The following is a 27,975-nucleotide window of genomic DNA, read 5'->3' on the forward strand; positions in this document are numbered from 1 at the left end:
TTGTGGTTCCTGGAATGTGCCACCATTCCTTTTTTTTTTTTTTTTAATTAGCATCTGTTGTAAAAAGTCAACAAATATTACTCTGTATTTATTATTCCATCCCATGTATAATAAATTTAAAAAATTTTCTAGGCTTAAAAATATACATTTTATTTGCCAAATATGTGTATATGTGTTTATACTAATATATTTTTCTGAACACCTTTGTTTCTGAAAACTTCAAGGTAAACCACTTCAAAAACATAGTAATGAGGACTTCTTAGGTTCTTAAAATCATTTATATATTTCTTTCTCAGGCAAGGAAATCACAATTAAATTGCTTTTCAGAAGTAATTCATGCCAAGGACTATCTCCATAAAATGAATATCAGTAAAACCATACATGTATAGCTCTCCACCTAGCATCTTGTAGATAGATGGCTGTACAAGCCAATCATTGGCTATCAGAATTTGTGAGTATTCAAGTCTTTTAGATAAAATGGCATAGTCTTTGAACACGATACACACAGCCTCCTGTACATTAAATCATCTCTGATTACTTTGCCTAATACAGCACAAACACCACACAGATGGTTGCTACAGTGTGCTGTTTAAGGACATGTAGGGCTGACTGTAAACAGGGCGCGTTCCTAGACCCTATGAAGCTTACTTACTAACTCAGATTACAGCTTCTGTTCTAGAGAATTCTATTATCTTCTTTTGTTCAGGAGTAATTTCATTTGCCTCCTTTACTTTGTTAACTGCCCATAAGTCTTTAAGGAATAAAGTATCTAACTTAAACTCATGTAAGAAATTTCAGTTTTTTATAACTCTGTCTTATAAAAAGATACTATATTACCTTGAAAACAAGGTTGAGAAAGCCAGATACTTTACTTTTGCATTTCTATTCACTTCCATAGTCATGGCTACATAAAAATTATAGTCCCAAAGGAATATAATATAGTGTTCAGATGTTTAGAAATTCCCATTGACAGCTGTATTTTCTGCTCTAATGTTTAAAGTTCCATACTCTTTTTTGAGTTTGGAACAAACAGATAGTATGCCATATTCTCTTTTCAAAGTGGATGATGGGCTGGACTTTGGTCACACAGTGATAAACAGGTCTTTATTACTTTGGACACTGATACAATGAATCTAGTGAGCATTCTTCCCAAACTAGCATGTGCTCTTTTATTACAAGCATGGTGAACATTACTGATATGGGTACAAGTTTGGCTTACTGTAGAATTGGCTGATATCATTAACTGGACATGGAGTAAAAATATAAATACATGATGGTTTTTCCAGTTTGGTTGACATTAAATCAGTATATTAATATATGCCTCAATGTATGGAACTCTTAAAGCTCAAAGAGACTTAACAGGCAATATTTACCTATCATCATTTTATACAACTTTCAGATATTTAACTTTGAAAGAAAATACATTTGTATGTTAATAAAGTATCACAATTAAACCTTTATTTTTTCTCATTAGAATGAAATAATGAATCAAATGAAACAAGAAAATGGCAAGGAAAGATTTAGCTTAAAGCAATATTTCTTAAAAGAAAATGTCAAGAATGTTATGAAAATATGCACATTGCTTATAAGTGAATGGCAGAGTCCAGCCTTTTACCTTAAAAAAAAATCAAAGGTATTCATAGCCTTTAAGCTTCAATTTAGGACCTTAAGCTGGGAATGGGCCATTCCTAAATAGATGGTGTTCTGAATTTAAAATAAAAGTAAATAAAGTAATCTTTCTGGAAGACTATCTGGATGCATTCTTTCTCAAACCATAACTATTATATTTTGGAGGAAGGATTGTATTAGTTGTTGTATCTTTCTTTACCAGAGAAAGATTTATTTGGAATAGGTCTAAACAAAATATCATAAAGTCAAAAATAACCATGGAATATTTAAAATTATAATTAATGAGTGAAGATTGAACACCTATCTTCTTCAGTATGGGCTTTGCAGTCATTTGCATATTATATTCAGCCAACAATCACATTTTAAATTTTAATTAGTAGACATTAAAATATAATTAGCAGCAAATAACAGAATGACAAAGCTACAAAAATTCTTGAAGAACCAAGGAAGCAGCGTTATTTACTCTGAGTGTGAAGTGCTCTTCCAGGAACCTGAGGAGTCAAAATGTCTTCTTCAGCTTTCTCACTTGGCCTCATTCTATTTCTGAGATAGAATATTGATAACATGACAAGATCTGTCAAAACCAGGATGTGCATTCTTCAGACTCGAGATCCCCAAACCTCAATAAGCACACATGTAAAAGAACACAGCAAATTCCAACATGGCATACACACAACAAAAGTAATTCATTTATCAGAGACATATACAATTTAAGTATGCATTTTCTAGGAGGAAGCAGAGGACAACAGAGACAAACCTTAGTTGTCAAACCAGTGGAACAGAGAAACACGCTACAAAACTCACACAATACATGAGTTACAGATGAAAAAGAATGCTTTAGGAAAAGAAGTTGGTAGCCTAGTATATGCTCATATATATATTTGTATATAGAATGAAGAAAGTCAGCTTGCATGAGGGTCATATCTATCTACCTTGAGGTCATATCACACATACTATAAGCAATTTACAGAATTTGCCAGGTTTGCATTACAGAAATTGCAAAATGAATTAAAATACATTGAAATATAGCACACTCAATATGTATGAATATAAACCTCCCAGGATTGACTAGAATTGGCCATAATTGGCACTTGCTACCACAGAACAAGGACGGCAATTGAGGAAAAGAAGGGAAACTCCAAGAAAAATTCCAAGGGGGAAAAAGAAGTTTAAAAAAAAAAAAAAACCCAAAACTTGCTTTGATTCTTCCTTATGTAAAATAAAGGTTGCCTGTTGTTGATTTGCAGTGTCCAGCAATTTTTGTTTTGTTTTGTTTTTGTTTTTGTTTTCCCCCCAGCTGGGGTGCTGTTTGAAGATAGTTTACATTTCTTAGGCTTTCCATCTTTGTTTGCTTTGTTCAGATTAGGTGTCTCTTGGTAGGAAATTGGTGAAATCCATGGAAGTATTTACTATACTGATGACTTTCAGGCCAACTCTTGAGCAGTCAGTGAAATGTAGATTTTATTTGTTGAAAGAAGAGGAAAAAATAGATCTTGTTATTAGAAAATGTCCTATCGCTTCACATTAATTCTCTTCAAATAAAAGATCAGCCACTTCCCAAAGAAAATACTATCAATAAAGCATGTGTTAGCCTCTTCACTTATGCTTCCGGAAGCTGACGCTCCTTGTGTAGGTAACTAGAGTACAGGGGTGCAGAATGGTGCTTGGAGTTTAGGGTCAACTTTGCTGTCCGCTCCGTAGATTTTACAGGCGATTTGCTCTTTGCTTTAAGAAGAGAAAGTGATATTGGAAAAAAGTCAGCACTTTAGATTAAAGCAAAGCACCCTTCACAAAGCCACAAACAAGAAGCAGGACAGAAAGTCCATGGCTTGTAGCTATCCTCGCACCTGCGGAAGAAGTTATAAGATATTCGCTCATCTTGAAGATTTCCAATGCTCCTTATTAGGCTGTTTTAAACATATACATATATATATATATATTTAATTAGCTCGCCAGCTTGGCTCTGGTGCTCATGAATGTCTTGGCATGCACTGCAAACAACAACACATACAAAACATTTCAGTCCCAAGAAGCTGGTGGTGTCTGTTTTTACACAATGCCATCCCACGGCTGGGAACTCAGACAGCAAACGAATCCAAACATGTTTCCCTTAAGAAATGGCATGAATCCCACGTCTTGTGATCATTTGGTTGCTCCCACCCTTGTCCCTGAGAGCACACTTCCTATTTCACTAGAGTGTGAGTGTAAAAGTGTGGAAGAAATCCAAAGCTTAAGAGCACTGTGCTGCTCAGTGCTGAGGACTGTGTTGGAGGCAGCCACCTCTTGGGGGTGATTACTTTCTGAGTATGACCCTTCTCAAGCTTTTATCCCTCATGTCTGGAGAAGAATTTATCAATGCTAGTAACTGAACAAGCCCTGAAACTTGTATATGGTGGGGAGGCGATGAAATTGTACTGTCACAATGCTTCCTTTATTATCCAGTCAACTTCTAGCCTGAATGACATATCAGCAACTAATAGTAAAAACCAAAAATGTGAGGGACAAAAACACTTTTTTTTCTTTGTTTAGTTGGAGAATGGTTATAAAGAATTGAAAAGGAAAGGGGTGCGACTTCAGATTGTTCAATATTTCAGCTAAACCATGTTGATTCCTTAATCCCAATGATAGAAACTGATGCACTCAAAGAGCTGCTGTAGAATAGACATGTGAGACATGGCCTGTTGAAAGACCAACATGTCTGCTTTTTTGGTCAGGTTGCTTTGGTGCTGATTCTGATTTGCTTTTCTGGGAGGTGGCCCGTACATGTTGCATGGAATCTCCTTCCATCAACTAAGGACTGGAGACCCAGTAATTGCCCTATGTGCAACTTCAGCTTCTGTGAAAACGTTCTGAGACCCAAAAGTTACTCTCAGTCCCCATGTGGCTCTAAGTACAGAGAACATGCAAATCAAACATGTATTCTAATCCACTAACTGCTTGTAGCTAAGCATGTATTCATGGTAGATTTTGGAGTAAGATTTTTGACAGAAAGAAAAAGACAAATTACTACCCAGTTCTCTAAATAGCTGATTGCACTTGATTTGACAGAAATATATATGCTACCAAGAGAAATTTAAAAACGATGAAAGTAGCAAAATCATTGGAAAAGGCTTCACTCTAGGAGTTATTTTGTGATGGAGCAGTTTTCTTCTCCAGTGAGTGTTAGAAGTTGGGTTCTAACTGAAATTGCTCTTTCTTAGATCTATACTTTCCAGTACATGCCTGGCCCATCATACCTCTCACATATTAATGAAGAAACAGCTGCTTCATTTTGACTCAGCATTTCCTGTCATATGTCTAGCATGTGCAAGTTAAAGCATAATTTACATGAATATTTTCATGGGAAATCAAGCCAGTCTGACATGGTTGAACATGTTTAAAAGGCACTGGAAATTTGAATTGCCTTCAGAAGAACAATCCACCATTGGAACACAGAACTTTCTTTTTTCCTGGTTGGGCTCTTTCATTCACTCAAGTTGCATGCATTCACCAGCACATTTCTAATTCAATGAATTTATTTCTGCCACGACAACCATAAAGACTTCGTTCTAGGTGGTAAATTCTACATTCTGTTTTACCACATCACAAAGTTGTTTTCACTTCTTGTTTGGTTTCTATTTGTGTCCCACAAGAGGAGAGATAGACTGATCTTTTTGCAGCCTCCAAGAGAGTGAAATTTGAGGCTCTAAAATGCTGGAGTCTGTCTTACATAATTGTACTAAATTACCAACATTGCTGTTTCATTAAAATTCATACTACTTTCAGAAAACAATATTGTTAGCCAACATACTCTTGTTTATTACATATAAAAATCAGAAGCATTGTTTTTCATCAAGAACAAACCAGTAACTCCCCAGGTACCCTCTTTTTCACTACAGAAACATTTCACTCTTGTGAAACAGTAAGCCAAGTTTGCAGTCAGAAGCCTTGGTTTCCAATTTCTGTTGCCATCCACTTCTGAGACTTCAAGTGATACACTTACTTATTCTATGCTTTCTAAAATCAGCCTAACTATAAATGGATTATGATTGTTTTGACCTTTTCATATTAGTAAGTCAGATCTGCCATAGAATACATTCACCTACTTTGTTTAATTTAGTTTCTTTTCTTCTCTTGCCAGGTCAACCATGTAACTCATCACTTGCCCTAAAGAATTATACATTTCAGCAATCATTGCCCTCAGAATACCTGCTGTCCACATTATCTTTTTTTCTCCAGAAAATGGGACTCTCTTTATATTCTGAACTTTTCAAGTATTTTGGTTATGCTTCTCTTGTGCCTTCATATAATTAATATTGTTTGCAATTAATTATGTTTATATATTATCTCACTGACCACAATTACAATCCATTAAAAGCAAAGTCCTGAATTCTTTAAAGTAATTGTTAAGCATACTGTTCATATAAAAATTTAAAGCCTTTAGAGGTTTTAAACTTTTGCCTCTAACATAAAATACTGTGAAGAAGAGAGATGTTATTATCTAATTGCTGGAAGAAAATGTGCAGGTAGTATGTCTAGGATGAGATAGGCCAGATCTGATAAAGAGTTTTCTTCCAGGTTCAGAATGCATCTAGTTATGTCCCTTGGCTTGTAGCTAGCCAATAGTGGTACCTGTCCCCACCCCTAAGGGCTTAAAGATATTCATAGGCCACTCTTGGGTATCATCCTCACATCTGTGAAACTGGTAGAGATATTTTCTCTACTATAAGTAGAAAAGAAGTGCTCAAGAAATCTCAAAAGCCTGTGTAATGCAGAAGTCTAGGTTCCATTTCTTATCTCCTCTGATGCCTCATGGTTTTGGCATTGTCTCCAGGGACAAAGACAAACACATAATTCTCAAGAATATGAGAAATGAGTCTGAATAACGAGCACTATACAAAAGCCTCAACCATTCCATCATCATCATCATCATCATCATCATCATCATCACTACATAATATAATAGAAATTTCACTTGTTTATATTTAAGTAAAATTAAAAATCCAAGCTCAGTAGTCAAGACTTGGCAAACTCCATCAACTGAACCAGAAATGATATGTGTTACACAGACTGCTAATATCATCTGTCTGACAGCTATGCTCTGTCCCAGGTCATCAACCGGAATCACATTCATAAAGAAGTTTGGTCTCCATCCTCCTCTCATTTGTTAGAAGCAGTTAAATTGTCTCCTTCCTCTTATCCCTTGCCACTCTCCTCTGCCAGATAGAAGAATTTAGTTTCCCCATACTTTCCATTTAGCATTTATTTGTACTGCATGTCTAGCTATGCTTGTGATCTCTAAAGTGGCTCACGATGTATAAGGGAACTACTATGTATAGTACAGCAAATAATTAAAGACACAGTCTCATTCCTCAGAACAATCCCAGGTGCTTAATGCACAGATGAAGAAAACAATACTCAGACAGAAATCCACTCACTCTGAGTTACTCAGAAAACAGTGAGGCAAAGGCCTAGGTGTGATGCCCAAGTGTGGTGCCAGCAAAGATCCTTTGACATGCTCCTGCCTGCACCGTTGGGGAGTGGCCCAACTTCAAGATTTTCACCTGTGTGAGGTCATCATATGGAGAGTATGCTTGAGAGGTAAACTCAGTTCACATAAATTTTACTTCTCTAGCTATGAACTGATAAATACCAGATATGGAAATATCACCAGGTCCCAAGTGAACTTTAGCTAGCTCAGTGTTATCAGGTAGCACATGATACAATGTTTTGAACTTTTCAAATCATAAACTTTTGGAGTTTAAAGTTTCCTCAAAGTCTCTTAAGTGTTTGAGTGAGCTGTGGGTTCACCATTATTCTGACAACTCCTTAGCTAAGAATTTTTTTCCCAAGGTTTTGATTTAAGATAAAAAATGGTAGGTAGAGTGTTGAAGATGTGGTGGAAAGAATAGCAAAGCTCATGGCTTGGAGGAAATATCACCAGGTATGAGTATCAAATAACCAAGTGGGAAGTGGAAAGAAGTATCTCAAATTTTAACTCATGCAAGGTTTATTTAAATATCCGCTTTCTTTTGACTATGAATATTTTATGCATTACTTTCTTATGCAAACATGACTTTTGCCTGGTGTAGGAACAAGACGCACCCCTACTGAAAGTGTCTGTGGGACACTCCACGTGTGATGACTGAGAGCCTCTCCCCTTCTTTCTCTCCCTGACCACCTAATATCATCAAAAGGGACAAGAAAAAAGAAGAAAGCCATTCTCTCCCTGTGTGGCTCCACTAGTGAGAATGTAGAATACTTATTTTGCAAGAATGAATATCGGAGATGCTCATTGTATGATCAGAACTCCTCTAGGATAAACGTAACAATAGCCTGGTACTCTGCTGTCTGTGAAGTCAGTGTCTCCATGTCCTTTAAACCCCATAGCAGACAGGCCTCTTTGACATACTTTTCTTTATTACAGATGTCAGCTCTAAGAAGTGAAAAGAAGCGGCAGTGGAAGAAAATCTGAGCTAACTTTTGATGAAAATTTTATTCAAGTTAGCTTATGATAAATCACTACTAACAGGAAAGATCAAATAATAGTATGATTTTATCCTAGACATTTTTTTTTAGAAGAATACGTTTTTATTAGAAATCCTAAGAGTCCAGGGACAATTTCTTTTAGAAATCTAGCTTTTATAAAGAAGTTAGTATCATTTTGACAAAATATCTGAATTACTAACTTTGCTGTGCCCTGGCATGTTGGCAGTAGCAGCTTTTCCTGCTTTCCTTTGGTCAGCAAATTACAGCCCTCTTCTAGTTAGAAGGCTTTGTTTTGAGGACCATGGAGAAAGGGTAGCTGCCCCTCCATTCCAGGTATAAATAACAAGGCATTTGGATGATACCCTAGTCACCACAGAATGTTCCAGACTTTCCCCTTGCTTAAAATAATTGGTCATGTCAATGTTTTTAGATATTTATTTTCTAATGAACTGGAACTGTAAGAGGAATGTTGTTTCCCTCCAACTAAGATTATAATACATCTTTTATAATGTTTATCTATGTATTCACTGTGTGTGTGTGTGTGTGTGTGTGTGTGTGTGTGTGTGTATGCGTGCACATGTGTACAGGAGATTGTGTATGCACATGTATGCGGAGACCAGAGGGCATATTCCTCCATCACTTTTCACCTTATATATTAAGCCCAGAGCTCACCGAGTCAGTTAATTTAAAGAGCCAGCTTGTCCCAAGGTTTTCCTGTTTAATTCCAATGTGTTGGGACTATAAGAGGCTGTGACTGCCTGCCTGGCACTTATGTGGATATTGATACATGTTTACATGGGAAGCACTTTTATCTAGAGAGCCAATTCCCCAGTCCTGAACGCTGCACTTTACACTTGCACAGAAATAGTTTAATTACTCAGCCAACTCCCAGACTGCTGTCATAGGGCATCTTAACTAAGCACATTTTCATGGTGATGTCCCCACCTAAGCAAAAATGATCTTCTCAGTCTTGTAACTTTGACATGACAAATTATGGCAGGACAAGCTAATACTTCTTGGGTACTTCTTTTATCTCTGACTTTGATCCTGTGAACTTGCCATAGCCCATTATTGAAAGGGTTTGTGCATTTTGTTCAGGATTACTTAGCCGGTAGTCAGTGCACTGAATTCCAATCCAGATTATGTTAACTTTAGAACTCAGATGCTGACAGCTAATGCATCCCATAATTTCATCTGGTAATTCCTCATACCCCAAAATGCTAAACTTTCTCAATTCTGACTGTTAAAAATAGAGGGGAATATGAGTGGCTTTTATAAAATGGAAGCAAAAAGAACAAGATTTGGTAGAAAATCAGAAGGTTCCAAAGAGGGAAGTTAGAATATCATACTTTAATAATAATTCTAATACATAAATAAGTATTACATATAACTAATACTCTGTTTCCTGGCATATGAGTAAATGCTGCTAATGTGCTTAAAATATTTACTCATAGAATTTATAATGTCTGTGTATATGCTTTTATTATTAGTTAGCAAACTGTTTTATAATGTGAAGGTAGATAACAATTCAGGTTCTTTTGACAATCAAGTTCTACACATGTAGTTTTCCTACACTGATAATATTGAATACTTCCAAATTTAATGAAGGGATTAAGTAAATGCCTTCAAAGCGAATAATGAAATAGAGACAAATCAGGACAATTGGCATTGGAGTGTGATAATAGGAACAATGCCCATAATTCACTTACCAAGAGCAGCAAGACTATGAACCTTGAGTTATGAGGCCAATACAAGATACACCACAGCTAGAGTGGCTGAATGCTAAGGGTAGTGGTCAGAGAAATGTATTTTAATGATGCCTGCATTGATGAAGTATAAGTTTGTCTTCTTAAATAAATTGAAATTATGTCACCATAATTTGGAAAGTGATAATTTTTTACAACTTAAAATTTAATTTTTGCTGTTCAGCAATTTTTGATTTTGAGGTGGCAACTATTGGAAGACCGAATGCCAACAAGACAAAGAAACCATCAGTCTTGTGTCCTTAACAATACACTTCTTCAACATAAAGCAAAAGGGTAAGATTTTATGCACTCATTTTTCAGGTTAGTGCTAATGATTTACCATTTTTGAATCTAGTGGTTCAAAATTTTCTGAATTAAGATGTTTTATAAGGTATTTGTAAAACAGGGACTTGGATAATCTTCTTTGCTGTCAGCATTAGAGATTCTAATGCAAATATTTTTAAAAATTGTTCCTCATCAAGACATATAAATCAAAGAATCAACACATTTTGGTATCAGAGAATATACATCCAACTTCCTAGACACAACTTGTTATGAAGTATCACTTGAAACACGGGTGTGACTTTTATCATTAAGCATGTAATGAAGGGTGGTCCAAGCACTATTTTCCAATTTTCTCTGTCCATCACTATATAAGTGGTCTGAATTTGTTTTCTTAAATATTAACCAACTTATATAAAAATGTATGCATCTTCTTAACAATAATATACTTTTATGGTTTGCATTGCAGATAAACTAAAACATAAATATTCAAATCTTAAGCATTCATTTTACCCTAATTTTATCAGCTAAACAGTGCTAGGGACTACAATAGCATTAAAAGCACTAAGACATAATTCATAGCCCCAAATATTCTATAACATTTTAGATCAATATTTCTCAACCCTCCTAATGCTATGACTCTTTAATACTGTTTCTTATGTTGTGGTAATCCCCAACCATAAAATTATTTTTGTTGCTATTTTATAACTGTAATTTTGCTATTGTTATGAATAAGAATGTAAATATCTGTGTTTTCTGATGGTCTTGGGGGATTCCTGTAAAAGGGTGATTTGATCTCGAAGAAAGGTTGTGACACACAGATTGAGAACTGCTGTTTTAGATGGTTGAAATAGAATTTTCAAATTCAGTAAGCATTTTTTTTAAGTGGTTGTAATTCTATTGATCGCTCCTTTAATGCAGTATTTGTCCACATTACTTATTTAAAGGCTGGAAATGAGAACATTATCTTCAACCCACATGAATTTGTTTGATCAGAAAATTTAAAAGTGAAATATTTTACAAGCTACCAATGATACTTCTACACATTTGTCTCTAAGACATCTAAATGATACAAGGAATGGCTGATATAGCAGTATACTCTGTCACAGCTCTATATACACCTTTACACAGAGGCATTCGGGAGTATCTGACTACATTATTTAATCTTCACTAAAATGTTATTGACTTTGAAGATAAAATTGCTTGCTTTAATTTCACTTTCTGTTTTTATTTTCTCAATAGTTCCATAGTTGTCTGCCTAGTGGAACAAGGAACTGGAAATCCTGGCTTCACAGTTTGCTTTGAGTCAAACTTGGAGACTGTGCAGCAGTCAGGTTAAGTACTAATGTCCCTTGTTTATAAGTCTTTCTGTGTTTGGTAACTTTTGATATTTCCATTAATGACACATCACCTATCATCTTAATATTCCTTTGAATTTTGAGGCTGAACTGTATCACTGAGAGAGCATAAGACTGCATATTTTATTTATGGATATTCTGTGTGCTTGACTTATGAATTCATCAGGCTCAAGTCTTCTTGCTTAGAAACAATGACTTGATAGTCATATTATCTATTTAGTGTCCAGAAAGTATGATGTTGCACATGTGTAAAATATTATGTGGATAAAATGTTCCTAATTTTATCCTACATGAAATTTCTCAGTATCACATTTTCATAACAGTGCTTCATTGTAAACATGTACATCCCTGCATCTATTTTAATTTTGTCATGAACTCCGCAGTCACATGACAGTATTATTTTCTTCACTAATTGTACTGTCATGAGATGCCTACTTTTATTTTTGAACCAGGCACATTTTAAACATTAAATTGTTTTTTATAGCAAAGTATCAAGTTATTATACTAACAGCATAAATACAAATTCAAATGTTACCATCTTGACATTTTGATGCACATTTTCATGTATCATTTTTATTAGTTTTCTATGATCATAGAACAGATGGATTTAGAGTTTTACATATGATATGTTTTCACTTAAGGGTTTGTTTCCTATAGTTTTTCATGTTATATTAGATATTAAATATTCCTATCCTCATTAAATGTTCTTTAAAATATGGTTCTAGAAGCGGCATAATATTTAATATATGCTTTAATACATTCATAGTTGACTACTTTGGTTTTAGTCACTTTAGTGTATTTTAAGTCATATGAAAATCTGTCATGAATTACACATATGATTCACTACTGATCTAGAAATTTCTTTCCACAAGTACAATTTCAGAGAACATGAATCTAAAGCCCTATGTTTGAGCTTCCCTATCAAGTCAAATTGTCCTTGGGAAGGGATGTTCCATCTCAGTGCCGAGTGGTGGGATATCCAATTTATTGTGACCTTGGTAATCTCATTATTATAAGCAGTATGTGCCACAATCACGTCTGTCAAGTTTTAGAAAAATTACTAGGGATTTTTAACTTCATTAAATATGTGAATACCTGTAATAAGTCTGACAATTGCAGTATTGAGTCTAATGACCCAGTGAACAGCATGTTCATTTATGCAACCCTACATTATCTCAATAAGTTGCTCTATTCACATCTGTGTGACCTATTATTATTTGTTATATTTTTCAAAAATGACTCTTTTACATCTTTTCCTTTTTGAAACTACTGAGGATTTTTGCATTATGTTCTGACTTTTTTCCACCCTGGATACTGTATCTAGATAGAAGATTGAATTGAATTTATATGTTAGTCTAGTTTTTAAACCATGTCACATGATCCTCTGCTGAGTGGGTCACACAATCATAGAACATTTCACTACTGACATGCTTCCTTCCTAAGGGTTATACAAAAATATTACCTTGCACATTGATGCAAGTTTTCACTAAATTTTTAAGCATTTATGCTACTTAAAGTAAAATGTCATTTTCATCTGCAAACTATTCCAAAGCCTCAGATCTCTGATTTGACATTCTTAGTTTTGGTTTTATTTTCATTTGGAAATAGATCCTAAATCATGGTAAAATGTTTCCTTTTTGCTTCTTTTAATTTCTCCTCAATGTTTGTTTCTAACTTATATTGTTTAACACAATTTTAGAATTTTCCAATCTTTGTTTTCTCTGTTCATATTTGTCTTCCTTTGATTTATTTTTAAAGGTGGCTATGTGATAGTCTTTCAGGAAAGACAAAGAGGGTAGGGGGCACTGACCTCACCCACAGGCTAAGTTTACTTGTTAAATGTTTACAATTCACGATTTCACTTAAGGCTGAGAAATGACCTGGGAGATGAGCATTGCCATTTCAGTTTTTACAAACAAGGGCATTTCTAAAGTTCAGAGAGATTCTATGGGCAGTTCATTCACAAGAAGAAGCTGGTAGACTGTGAGTCTAGCAAACAATCTCTATCCACCCAGGATCACGAACTAGACTTTCATTATTTTTCATTATTGGCTTTTACATTTTTTTTTTACTGTTAAAGCTTTTAAAAATATTTTCAAAAAACATTTTTAGCTGCATCTCTAATCACGTAACTTCTTTCAAAGACTGTTTTGAAAGCTTTAATCTAATTTTGACAATAGAAGGTCTATATACTTACAGCATTAAAACCCTTGCTGCTTATTCAGGTCCATTTCTTTTTTTTTTTTTTTTTTTTTTTTTTTTTTTTTTTTTTTTTTTTTCGAGAAGGTTTTCTGTGTGCTTTGCGCTTTCTGGAGTCACTTGTGCCAGCTGCTCGACTCACAGAGATCGCTGTTGCTCCGAGTGTGGATTAAGCGTGCGCCACCACCGCCCGGCTCAGGTCCATTTCTTAAAGTTCTTTGGAAATTTATTTCAGTTTAAAATAAGGATCTAATTACAACCTTGGGAAAAAACATCTGCTGGTCAATATGATGTGATTCTATAGAGAGAAACCTACCATTAATTAATGTCATCGCAACAGAAGGGGAAAGAAAGCTTGGAAATGACAGGTGACAAAACATGAAGACAGTCTTCCCTCTTTAACTTACCACATCTCTATGCTCTCAAAGGAAAATATTTGCTTCATACAACAAGTAGACCCAGATATTTACAGTGTTTTTCCTAATCTACTGTTTCTCTTTTTATATCTCAGTCACCTAAAGTCAACTACTCTCAACAACAACAACAAAAAGATGTTTGTCTTATGTGTCTAGAGAGATTTTTTTTTTTTTTTAGTGGCTAAGATCACTTCCAGGGTTTGACTTCCAAAACCTACATAGAACTCACAACCATCTGAAAACTCTAGTACCATGGAATCCATTGCTCTTTTCTGCCCTCTGTGGAAACTGCATTCATGTGATGCACAGATATACATGCAGTCAACCTTCCCATATACATAAAATAAAAATAAAGAAAAATACTAAAAATACTTGTCTTGACTTTCTAGAAAGAGAGACCACATTGCCATGGCTTTTTTATAGTTGCTCTAACTTTGTGATTATTTTTGGTAATCTCTTCTTATGCCTATTTACAAATTAAACTGTGTGATCAGTAGGTACACAAAGGAAGAGAACAGTATCTATAGGGTTCCCGTTATCTGAAGTTTCATGAGTCCTGGAATGTATCCCCTATAGATTAGGATGGCCAAGTGTGCTCACATTGCTTTTTGCTGTGAATAACATGCAACTACATGCAATGAAAGTCAGGCCTACACTGTAATTGATTATTGTTGATTAAGAAGTTAAGTGCCAAGGCTTTAATGTATAATTCTCAGAAGTCTGAGTATTGGGCTGTAGTTCCCTTTCAGAGAATGAGGAGATAGAATCATAGAGCTATCCATGCTTGATCATGGCCTGGTCTTTACTGCTGTACACTCTTCCTCTGCTGGCAGCAGAGGCCAGGCCAGAAGTCCAGCCCCTTGGCCTTCCCATCTGAGACAAACACTAGCTGCATATTATCTTTTCTTCACAGCAGCAGGATTTCTTGGAGGAGTAATGCTGCCTTTCATTTCTCTTTCAGGATGTGTGTGCCTTTGACCCATAAGGTAAGTTATTTCCAGCAGCTTTCAAACTTCTTGGTCATCTACCCAGGAAGATGCTCATATTACAACAGCAGCTTCTTGAAGTTCTAAGGTCTATGAGACACACCATTTGAAATACAGCTTAGAGCACTGACAGATTTGGTTTCATGTCTCCTCAGTCACAGATGGCCTAATAATCACAAGTGAACCTTCACCATGATCTGAAAAGCCTCTCCAGGCAGACGGTACTGAGTTTTAGTTAGTAAAATTTGCTAAAGGTTTCTGGAGAAGTTAACCAGTACAGACTCCTCATCTACACAATTCTTATTCTAATAGCTCTAGAAGATTCTCTGTCCTGTGGTATCCAAATCATTACTTATCATCTGTTTTTCTCCTTATTCATTGACCATCCATTTACACAGCAGTCATTTAGTTGATGGAATAACAATGATCAAATTAACCTATCCTAAACATCAACATAATGTCTGGATTGTGTGATGGTTCTGTACCTCAGTTTGGAACAGTACTTACTCATACATTACATCAATCTTCATGAAAGGCCCTCAACTTTAAATCCCATCTTCCCAATTATTCTGAAATTTTGACTTAAGGACATTTGAACCCAGCTACTCTTGGAGAGCTGCCATGTTTATCAGCAGCAGAGGAGCTCCAGTGAGCCCTGGGTTTCTGGCAGCTATTAGCAGCAGCTGACTGTAGGCTCTAAGGATAATATCATGGTGGAACCACAAAAATCATGTTTCAGAGTTCAGATAACCAGCACTCCCACAGAGTGACTAGAGGCTTCATGTGTAGCAACAAAACTAGCAGCATCCTTAACCACTGCTGGCTTTCTTCCTACTCCAAGCTGTTCAACCCAGGAGCAAAGAAAAGGGCTTTGCAAGTCCCTAGGGGTCAACACTAGAAAATACAGTAGCCAAAGTAAAGACCCTATGAGTATTTTGAGATGCCACTCTTATCACAGATAGAGTTATAATTTTCTGTTTGTTTCAAAAGGCTTTTGAAAACTAGTCATTCTCATAGTTTACAAGCATAAAGCTACTCCTTTCTGGTCCCATCCTCAGACGCTATAAGTCAGGTGCTAGATGGGGTGTTAGTACAGGAAAGTGTGACAAGCTCTCTTGTGGGCTCTTGCAAGTAGAGGGTGCAGGATTCACTTCAAGAATCATTGTCAATAGTCTACCTCATTTACGAGATTGTGGTATAAATATTCACTTCTTCTAGGCATGTCAAGTCCTCTTAAATTCTTTGCAGGATCTGCTATCTGTTGCCAAGTTACAGTTAGTGTAGCACATGTCCTAGTTGCCCTGAACATGAGATTTATAGAGCTAAAAGAGGCATGTTTTACAATATAAAGTACAGCATTGGCTTCACAGCAAGTCTGACCAATGTGATGGAGGAGACCTGCCTGGGGAAACAAAGAAGTTGTTTAGAGGGATAACATAGGAATTCACAATCAAGGAAAGACACATACAGAGGGGGAAAAACATTTGTAGGGTTATAGAGGCAAGAGAATACCTGGAAACACTCAGGAAATACTAAGCATGAAGAGTAAGGGCCAGGATTCTGACTTAAGAAATAGGAAATGAGACTATAAAAGTTAGTGGTGGGCACTTCAGAAATAATTTTTTTTTTTGTAGAAATTATGGCTCTTAGAAATAACACATGGACTGTTGTGATACATTCTTTACATTAGAACTGAAACACAGGCTTGTAAAAGCTTTAGGATAAGGAAAGCAAGGAGGGCATGTTCAAAATAAAATCAATGTTTGTAGAACAGAAAAAATGCAATTTTCAGGAGTCCATCTTGGGGAGAAAGTTCTTGGGACAAAATGATGAATTGAACTGGCAACTGAAAGAGAGAAAGAGAAGACATTTCCAAAGTTTTCCCAGGAGCCACAATTAGGATGATACTATTAGATGTTTGGAAACAGGAGGAAGGGCATTTCTTTTTAATGAATAAGCTCACATAATAACAGATAGCTCTGAACACCTGAGTTTCAGTGGCCTATGTAGGTATCTACTACTGTGAAAGAAATGCTCCCCATGCCCAGTCTTGAAAAGAATGGTAGTTAATATTTATCTCTTACTGCTGTGTATGATGCCTGGGCTAAGCTGGACAGTGCTTGTCAGGAGATAGAATTAGAGCTGAGGTTAGATATTGGCTGGGGATGATGGTTGTTCAAGATGGCTTCCTCATGGTGATTGGCTTCTCAGAGGTGCGGACAGAGGCTTTGGGACCTTGTAAGGCCTGGAATTGGAATAACATAACTTCCCCAAACTTTGTTAGTCATATGGTCCCAGGCTAATGCAAACTCCAGCTGAAGGAAAACAGACTCTACTCATCCGTGGAGTATCAACAAATGTGCCCCTAGCTTATATTTTCCATAAGGCGTTGAGGACCCACATTCAGGGATGTTTGGGAGACAATTATGAACCCTGGTGTGGGTCTGCTGAAAGAAATTGGAAGGAGAAATGTGAATGGAAATATTTTCTAAGGAAAGTTAGCAATCTAAACTATAAGATAAAGTCAAGAGGTTATGAATGATAAAAGAATAGTATTATGAAGGGAACTAATTGATGCAAGGGAGAAAATAAAGCAGAGGGGCAAGGAACAGGGAGCCAGTCTCTGTGCAAGAGAGGTCAGAGTGTCAGAAATGGGTGGAAACCAGTGCTGTCTAGATGTTGGAAAGGATGAGTTACAAAGGAATGTTCAATAGATATCAGTAACTTCTCAGGACACATCAGCAGTAGCATTAACAAAGGAGCAGTATTCCACGAGACTGAGGTCAGAGAAGGGGAACGGAGCATAGTACTGCCCTTCTGGGAGGAACTGGCATCAGCTGGGCAAATACTCAGAGATCTGGCTCTGCCCAGTGAGAACAGAGAAGCAGGGCATGCCTTCCTGCTGGTTTTATTTGCCTGTTTGTCAGGTTGCTTGGAATGGTCAGCAGAAGATAAGGAAACAAGAGAAATGAGGCAAGCGGATTTGGTCAGTGTAGGAGAAGGTTAGTTTCTGAAGGATTGGGGGTGTGGAATGGAGGAGACAGGGTGCAAAAACAAAGCAAGGTTAGTGCGTTTGATTATTCAGGGATATGGTGGAGGGAGGAGGGGGCTAGAGTAAGTCTTCAACTTTCTGGAATGTGGAGCTAAGCCCTTCTACGCTGACATAGGTCCTGGATTTCCCATTCTGGTCCCCCCACTCTCCTGTCAGAGAAGTCCCAGGGGGCCTTTGTTGATTCAGACAGGAAGAAAGAGGGACCCTTCCTCCTCAGAATAGCTGTAGAACATTTCTTTAAATTCCAATTCCATGCTTTTAATTGTCTCATGTATTATATTTGATAGTTTTTTTCTTTGCAAGCTTTGTGTATAATAAAGACGAGCCGGGCGGTGGTGGCGCACGCCTTTAATCCCAGCACTCGGGAGGCAGAGACAGGCAGATCTCTGTGAGTTCGAGGCCAGCCTGGTCTACAGAGTGAGTTCCAGGACAGGTGCAAAGCTACACAGAGAAACCCTGTCTTGAAAAACCAAAAAAAAAAAAAAAAAAAAAAAGACGAAACAGAACAGGACAAAAATATGATGGGTTTGATATGAACTACTTCTGTCCTGGGCACACAGAACTGGAGAGGGCTCTAAAGAACTGAAGATGAGAAATTTGTAAGAAAGTTTTGTTTATCTATCTGCATTGTATTTTCTTTTTGCTGATTTGTTCTAATTGCTGATTATTAAATGAAAATAAAATTTAAATAATGTTAAATCTTAGGGATTTATAATTGTTTGTCATTTATAACACAATTTATAAAGAGAAAGAAAATGCTTGCAAGCAAGCAAGGACAGCATATAGTAACTAGCTTTGGGGAATTTTTGAAAACAAACAAACAAACCAAGACCAATCACACTAAATTATTATCAAACCTACATCTGGTTGCATAAGGAATGTCACAGGTTATCTTTTCCTTCTTCCTTTTCATGTTAATTTTGCTTCAGAGTTAAATGAATTTTTAAGACAATTTGAAGATTTTTATATAAAGCTATTTTCAGCTAATATGTTTCCCTCATAAAGATAGAGAAATTATTTGACAGGAAAATAGTATGAGTTTAGAGTTGAGTTTGTGAAGCTAGTCAATTGAGACAAAGAATGTAATAAAAATAAAGGGCTGAATAAATTAGTTTATTATAGCACAGGTTAATATGACCGTGCCATATATGCTAGGCCCCTTGTATCAGCTGATAAAATATGAAAGGCTAGAATAGCCCTTTGCCGCTCAGAGCAAGATTTTAATTTTTATGTCTTCACCATAAAAATTGCACACTATATGGAATCAATGAGTATCATTCTTTACGTCAAACTGAACAGTAGAGGGAGGAAGTGTGCCTGTGTTTGTCATGCCTTGAAGAGATGAGAGGTAAATAAGTGAATAAAAAATGAAGAATTGAAATAAGTTTTATTATCAACTGGGATATGGCTATCACATATATAATGAATGTAATATGCAATTATCATCCCAATTACTGTATTATATAAAATCATCTTAAAAGCATAAACTTACACAATATGCTAGAGTGACGGGGAAACCTTAACTGCTGAATGAGATGTTAGAGAATGTTGCTAGAAATATATAAAAGATTTTTCAATTTCGTCTGGGAGAAAAAGAAATATTGAATGTTCTGATATATTTTATGCCCGTCTTTGCTACGATCAGGAAGGGGGTGGTGCACAAAGCTTTTAGTGGATGGAGGTTTCCAGGAGACAATATCCTCCTCTTCCTTTAACTTAGGAAAAACAACTTTGTACCTAAGAAGACTGATGGGAAGGTGCAAAATGAGCAGAACTGTACTTGAAAATTTAGTTTCCATCATAGCTCTAGGAGACATAGCAAAATAAAGTAGATATTTTTAAAGTATATTATTTTATACCATGAAGTGAATAAGATATTTTAGAAAGAGAACACTTCATTCTCCTTAGTCATTCACATGGACTAATTGCTCCATTTGACTTAATCTCATAGATGGATTTATGGTGTCTAGCTTGGAATATTCTATGTATGCTAATAACCTCTCTTTCAGGGTTTGGAGTTCTCACTAATTATGTTGTAAATTGACTGCTGAGGATGCTCTGTCATTCTACAGGTAGTGTCTAGCTTCTTGGTGTTATAATGTAAAGGAAGATGAAAGGGTCACAACCTCAAGAGGCATGAAATCTTTGAAAAATAATAATAGTTAAAATTGTAATTGATATATAGGCATTAGCTCTGCTAGCTTTGTTCTTGAATTTGGAAAACAAAGGTGATCACAAGGAGAGAAATGAGACAAACCCACAAAAACTGGACTTCAGAAAAGCTTAATTGTCACTTAGTAGACTGTATGTTACCAGAACTGAAACCTAACAGGAAGAGTCTCTTCAGCATTTAAAGCAATAGAAATTCACAGGACCCTAGCTGAGCATCCTGTAGAATCTACATCACATTTATTCAAACAAAATGCATAAAGAGTAAATGCACGCTGGCATGCATTATTTTATTAGTTTTTATTGATTGATTGGTTGTTTTATTTTTCTGTGATGCTGGAGATTGAATCCAGGGTTTTATACAAACTAATCAAGTGTTATACCACTGAGTTATACCCCCAGACCTGGCACATCTATTCTTTTTAAACATTGTTAACAAGCAAGGATTTAGAGGTGTGCGTTGCCTATTATTGCCAAGGGCTTTCCAGTGACCTGAACCTGTGCTGCTCTACCTCCTTATAATTGGCACCAGCCACTCTGCACTCCTACAGACCCTCACCCTTCTGCCCCACTTCAGAAATCTGAAGCTTTTGGTGGGAATTATTATTTTTTACTTCACTGTCTGAAAAATTGCAGGTGAAAAAAAAACCCCAATAAATCACCACATCAAGTGATTCCATTGTATCAGATGCGTGCTTAAGAAAGGATGTTGCTGTAATCCTACATTAGGCAAAGCATTTGAGAAAATAGGACAGGGGATCCTTGTACACAACTGCTCAATCCTGACAGCCTTGATCCCACATCAAGGTTAGAAGTTCAGTGAGTTTCCATTGGTGGAATGATTGTATAAGTTAACACCATTCAGAATCACTTTAACTTGCACAGCTGACTCGGGAGATGCGTGACTAAGCTTCCAAATTGGCACCCACGGCACATTTGTAGGAGCTGCCTTATCTCTGCACCACTTCCTTCCCCCCCTCCTCACTTCCTGCCATTATCACCATCAATTTCATCACAGGCAGCTGAAGTTTCCCTTTCAAAATCAAAAGCCCTTGGAGACTAGTTCTGCTTAAAGCCATAGGTCACTAGATATATGGATGATTATGATGACTCTTTTTCATTTCCATTTTGATTAAGTGAAAGCCTCTTAATTTGGGTCCCTATTGATACATAAATCTGTAGAGAAAATGAACATGCCTTTATAATGTAACCAACATTACATGATTTATTGTTCTTATAATGTGTAAATACAGAAAGCAGGGGGAGAATAAAAGAGTCCAGCTCTCAGTTCCCTGGATATGAACCAGTGCCAGGGACTAATGGAGCAAACTCATCCTCAACGTCCAGCCTCCTGCTCTCAATGGCTCATGTCTCCTCATTTCAATCGAACTCGGTCTCCTATTTGAAAAGCCGTCTAACATTAATCTGTCTGTGCTATTCAACTGACCTTTTGGTGGGAGGTTTGTGAGTGATAAAATGAAAGGCTCAAAATGGGTTTCCATACCTGATTGTGGACTTTGTTTGGGGATTTTGGCTACCGCTTGAGGGCTGGAGGTGGAGTGCGTTCGTTGGTTGGCAGAGCTGTGGATGCTGCTGGGAACCACTGATGATGCATTCTTTCGAGGCTTCATGTCTTGTAGCCACATAGGTGAGGCTTCAAAGGCCTGCATCCTCCGAGCATGGCTGTTGGCATTGACTTTCAGGTAAGCCTGGGCCTTGTGTTCCTGTAGCTCCCCGTAGTTGGCATCAGTCACCCTGCACTCATATAAACCTTCATCCTTTTTCCTCACTTTGGAAATCTGAAGCTTGTGGGAGATGTCATTGCCTTGGACTTTCACTGTCTGAAAAATCGCAGGTGAAAAACAAAGTTTCACATCAAAGGGTTTTATTCACACTATCTTAAGTTTGCTAATGTTGGGATTAAAGGGTCTTAATGGCTTCATAGTACAAATCTGAAGGTCATATTCATCCTGTTCTACAGTCATCCACAGACTTTATCGGTCATAAGCTCAAATTGAGCAGTGCCAGAGTGGCCCTGCTGTCCACATTTCCCAGATTCCTCTAATAGCCCTGTCAATTTTTCCAACATGGGATTGGCCTCTACCTGGTTAACTCAGCTGAATGAAACATTGAGGAAGGAGTCCATTTCTGGATAGATTTTTCTTTTTTAGGGCTACAAGACAACTCCCTCAAAACCAGGACCAAAAAAAAAAAGTTCGTCATAACAATTTGAAAACAGGATGCAAAGGCACCGATAATAGACTTGGATAGTAATATTTTTCTTCTTAGTTACATATAGCAGGGCTCAGGCTACAGAGAAATGGCATCTGAAATCGAGGCTCATTGTATATGCTTATGTCATTATACAAACTTGTGATGCTATTAATTGAACAATGATTTGATTTTTAAAACAAGTCAATTTTATTTATTCTAGTAATTTTACCCCAGATTAAGAATAAGATCATGTGTCTAATGTATAATATTAAAAATGTACTATACATTCCATTTAATATATATGAAATATATATATGTCATCAGAACAGTTAATTTGATATATATCATATGTTAATCTATGATTGACAGACTAGAAGATCACACAAATATGTCAAGTTTAAGGATTTGATTGATTTTATAAACATAGAAATGAAGGATGAAGAAGGATATTCTAGTCATTACCATTGTAATTATGACAAATTAACCTCATCTTCATGTTGTCAGTAGGTCAGTCTGGCCTAACAGCAAGTGCAGATTTATATCTGCTTTGGTTTCATATTTTTGTGATTTATTTGAATACTAGATTTATAAATATTTTATAGGAGTTTTGAATGATATCCAACTTGAGTCATATTGTTTCATTACATTTCAAAAATCCTATTGGATGGTTTCATTTTTGTTTTCCTGAGGTTGTTATTTCCTATTAAGAGTTGGTACTCCCATTACTTTGAATTATTAACATTATTAATATTGTATTGCAGACCTTCATTGTTACACTTAGGTGACTATGAAAAAAGAGCAAGAAAAACAGCGCAATAATCTCATTAGCTAGCAAATTAATAGTCTAGCCAATTTATAATTATTTATATGATTAAAACATGCAATTTTATTCATGGACTCTAAATTTAGGCTCAATTTTTAGGTCTTTAATAAGGTAAAAAAATACTACTGCCTCTCATTCTGAATTTATAAAATTATCTCTTCGGGCTCAATGAATTAAAAGGATTTAAATCTAAAATCTGTTTTGTACTAATGTTCACCTCCGGCCTTTTTGGCCATTTACTAAAGCATGCGCCCCCTGTCGCTTGTCCCTGTGACACTCACACTTATCTTGGTCCCGTCGTTGTCCGGGTCTCTGTCGGGTAAGAGCTCCACCTGTAGGACAAAAGTGCAAATGCTCAACCTCGCCCGAGTCCTCCAGTCCCCGGCGGCGCCGCGTTACCGCAGCAGCGCAACCCCTAGGAGAGATCCCAGCTTTCTGGTCTCGAAACACTTAAGCCAAGGGAATTTCAGAGGCAGAAGAACGACCGAGGTCCCTACCGCACTCAGTCCGGAGGCCAGGCTGGACTGCTTCCTATGCTCCTCCCTGGAGCATCCCCGAAGTCCCCTTCTTCTCTCATTGGGTTCCAAGCATTCCCTGAGCATCATTGCAAACCCATCTCTCCTTGAGAATCCCTAGGGTCCCCGTGGTCCCCTCTATCCAAGTGATACCCTGTAGAGTCCCTGTGGTCCCCAAGCCTTCCTGTGGTCGCCGCCACAGTCCTCGTTGTCCCCAAGCGTCCCTGAGGCCCCCGCGGTCTCCTCTATCTTAGTTACACCCGGAGAGTCCCTGTGGTCCCTGCAGCCCTGCAGGCTGTGCTCCCCCTTGCTGGCTCCCGGCTAGAGTCACAGAGAGGCTAGGTCTTCTCCCTCTCAGTTCAATCTGCCCTGCCTGCAGACTCGGGGAAGGGTAAGGGACAGGCGTAAACCCAGGAGGGAACAGAAGTGTGGGTGGAAGTTTTCCGGACAAATTTCTGCATCTCTGACCTCGCTGCTGCTGACCAGTCAGTCCCCAGGTTCTCTTCACCGGACTTTCTCGGTCCTCTGGATCTCCTGTCCGAGTCCTTTTTTGCTCCGTGCGTCTCTTTCCTGCTCTTAGGGCGCTACTCTTTTTTTTTAGCTTCTTTACGTTTTCCTTCTCTTCTGGTTTTCTCCCTTCTCGTTTGTCTCCTGCTCTGCTTTCCTCTCCATTCTCCATTCCAGGGCCTCTCCCTGCTTTTCTGATGCCTACCCCCATCTCTCCCTCTCCCCATCTTTCTCCCCCTCTCTCCTTCCCTCCCTCCCTCCCATCCGCCCGCCCTCTCTCCCTTCTTCTCTGCACCCCCTGCCGTGTGTGTGTGTGTGTGTGTGTGTGTGTGTGTGTGTGTGAAAGAGAGAGAGAGAGAGAGAGAGAGAGAGAGAGAGAGAGAGAGAGAGAGAGAGAGAATGCTAACCTAGAAGAGGAATGGAGGAATGACTCCCCTCATCCTTGATATTGGGGAGACAGAAGGAAGACTGGTGGAGAGTGCCCTGGTCTGTACCAGTGATACATTGCCAGTTTGGACAGCTCTGGGTATTAAGGGCTGGTTAATTCTGGTCTAAATCGGGAAAGTCCCCGATAGTGTGACTTCCTAGGTGCTTTTAACTTACTGTACCCAGGACAAATTCAGCCTTGCTCACTCTCATAGAGCAGGGAAGGTTCCCTTGGACACATGGACCCTGGCGCTGGTTAGACATGCATAGATCTAAGAAAGTGACGTGCAGGGGTTCTGTGGGCTACATATAATCCATGACTACCTGAGAGCCAGCCGCCTCAGTCCCATGCTCCAGGTCCTCTGGTCCCGAAGGAACCACCACTGGATCTCCAGGTACACTGAAGCAGAGCCGCTTTGGAAAGCACAGGACATTTCCACATTTTGTCCCTCGGTCGCAGTCACGTTCCGCGGGAACTCGGTAAATTTTGCTGCAAGACAGAAATGCATCATTTTGGTATGTCTGTACCAGGTTTGCTAATGTCTCTTTCTTGGAGAACTCGACATAAGTTTTTGTTTGTTTAGCCTTTTTCGTGGGCATTAAAAGGAGAAAATAAAAACAGCAATGACAACCCCTATGACATCTCTGCAGGGCTCCCTATCCCCATTGCTTTGCCTCTGCGTGCCTTGTTCTTGGTATCATGCCTACATCACTTTGTTCTTGATCAAGTCCAGATAATGGAGAGGTTAACGAGCTTGCCAACAGCTCTCTCTGCTAGCCAAGCAGCCCAGAGTTAGATCCAAACATCTTTTTGCCAGATTGCAGCATTCCCTCAAACTTACTGAGAGATCCAGGGAGGTGCATTTTAGACCTTCTGTCTAATTGATATATGAGAAAGCCTCTGGATTCTTAAGTTTCCAAACCATCTGTGACTAACTGGGATGTTTCATGTTAGAAATAGGTAGTAAGTATATTCTTACAACCCACATTCTTAATCTGTCAAAACAGTGGTTAGCAATTTTGTTCTGGAACCCAAGTTGTGAAACAAGTTGTATACTACCTAAGAGGCATATGCTTCATCCCTACAAGTTAACCTTCATGTTTGTTCCCTTCAAGTCATTATAAATTGACATATGTCAGGGGATATAAAAAAAATCATACGTCCATGTGTCCATGTTTTGTTCAGATCAAAGATTATTTGAAAGACAATACAGAGACTCTGTCTAGCCCTTTTGCTAACCTTGACACTGCCAGCTCGTAAGATAGATCCATGTGAAAGCTGTAAAAATAAAATGCCCCTTCCTCCTTAGAGGCATTCCTTGAACATGGGATGATGTTTTTCTTGCTAACTAGGTGATTGTTCTTAGCCTTTCTAAGGGGCACTTTGCAAAGAGCTGATGGCCCTCTAGAAGAAACCTTCTATTTGTGGCTGATAGAAGGGCACAACCACACATAGGAAAGGAGGGTCGTTGAAAGGATGGCAGGATTGATTACCACTACTTTCTCCTCATTTCTTACAGATGGTGAATCTGGGTGGCTCTTTTAACTATCTATGAAATCTCAAAGGAACTGATTATGTTTCAAGGAAATGGACACTATGAGAAGGCAGCCTATCTGAATAGGGTTTTCTGCTCACATCAGCCAGCGGAATGGGGCATTTCTGCTGGCAGAAGTGATGCAGTCTTCAGGAGGCAAACACTGTGATCTGCTCATGGTGCCGAAGCATCCACTGCAGCCTGCAAAGTCCTGAACAACTGGGCCGAGCAAGCAGCTGCTGCTTATGATGCAATTAGTACCTGCTTGTGGGTTCTCTGGTAAACACACACGGGGAAGAAGTCACAGGAACTAGAGAAGGAGACTAAAGCTGTCTGCATACAGGGAGTACTGGCAGAGAGAAACCCCTTCCAACCATCAGCTCTGTATTCCTAATGATTGTATGTGCATGAGTGGTTGCTCTGTTCATGCACATGGAACACACACACACACACACACACACACCACCACCACACCACACCACACCACACCACACCACACCACACCACACCACACCACACCACACCACACCACACCACACCTGTGTATGTGCTCACTGAAGAACTCAGCCCATTGCCAGTCTGGCGTTTACTAGATTTTCTTTGAAACCTGGCTTGCTTGTGATTAATAAACTTTGAAGGGGGGAAAAAAAACAGCCAAGCCGAAGACTACTCATACTACCTAACCCCACTGTTGGCTTGATTTGAGCCACTCTCGAGCGGTCTGTCCATTCTTCCAGTTGGTACAGCACACGCACACACACGCAGCACCTCATACACACTACAAGCAACGGACTTACCTTGAGAAGAAAGCCCTTGTTGTACATATAACACGGAAAAGAACACAAATCCAACAGACGCCAAAAAGATCCCCATCATGCCAAGGGAGGGAGGCACATTCGTGTAGCCAAGAGCCCCAAAACCTGAAAAGACAGGCAAGCAAGCGTGTCCACAGGCTGCTTTCAGAGCCCGGGGCGCGACACTGCACGCATGCTGCCGCTCGCAGCGAAGACTGACTTGGGCACTGGGGATTGCGACTGGCGAGGGTTGGACCAAAGCTGGCTGGGATCCGGAGGCTTCAGGCGCAGACCCGGGCTGCCACGCTGCGAAGTGTCTCCGCCGGCGGCTGGCTGCTTCCGCTACCTGGCAGCTCGTCCCACGTCAGCCGCTCGGCTTGCGTGCTCGCCGCCCTCCCCACGCCCAGCGAGCCGGCGGCGAGTGGAGCGGGCGCGGGGCGGCGCGGACTGGGCTCGCGCGGAGCCCAACTTTGCCTCTAATGGCTGCGATGATGCCTTTAACTCTGTGCGCGCCAGGGCTGCGCACCTGCTGGCCAGGGGGCCCGGCCAGACTTCTATGCACCGGTCCGCCTTTATCCCCATCAGCTGTCTCGGGCTTCGCCTGTGCAAAGAGGACAGGACAAATATAGGATCTTGGCGTTTGTTCAGGGATAGGAGAGAGGAATTTGAGAAGGAAGTTGAGGCATTGTTAAAGACGGAGGAGGGATGGATGGGTTGGTTGGGAGTGACTGCTTTGGGGCGATGAAAACAGCCCTTGGAGGGAAATGCTGCTTAACCAGTTATTAACTGCTCCAACTAGAGCGATCACATGCTATTATTTCACCAGAATGTATTGTGAGCAGCTTGCAACCCAGGAG

The 27,975-nt window shown here is 38.6% G+C and overlaps 1 protein-coding gene across 1 annotated transcript; it reads right to left on the bottom strand.

The window, feature by feature from the left end:
- Positions 1-27,297, bottom strand: Vstm2a (V-set and transmembrane domain containing 2A). Its single transcript, XM_028887413.2, is given in 6 exon segments — positions 1-3,354; positions 21,809-22,145; positions 23,623-23,673; positions 25,114-25,160; positions 25,163-25,279; positions 27,122-27,297. Coding segments are annotated over 6 exon segments (756 nt in total). The 5' UTR covers positions 27,201-27,297; the 3' UTR covers positions 1-3,229.
- Positions 27,298-27,975: the final 678 nt, after the last annotated feature.

Source organism: Peromyscus leucopus, chromosome 10 (assembly GCF_004664715.2).
Source record: "Peromyscus leucopus breed LL Stock chromosome 10, UCI_PerLeu_2.1, whole genome shotgun sequence".
Lineage (NCBI taxonomy): Eukaryota > Metazoa > Chordata > Mammalia > Rodentia > Cricetidae > Peromyscus > Peromyscus leucopus.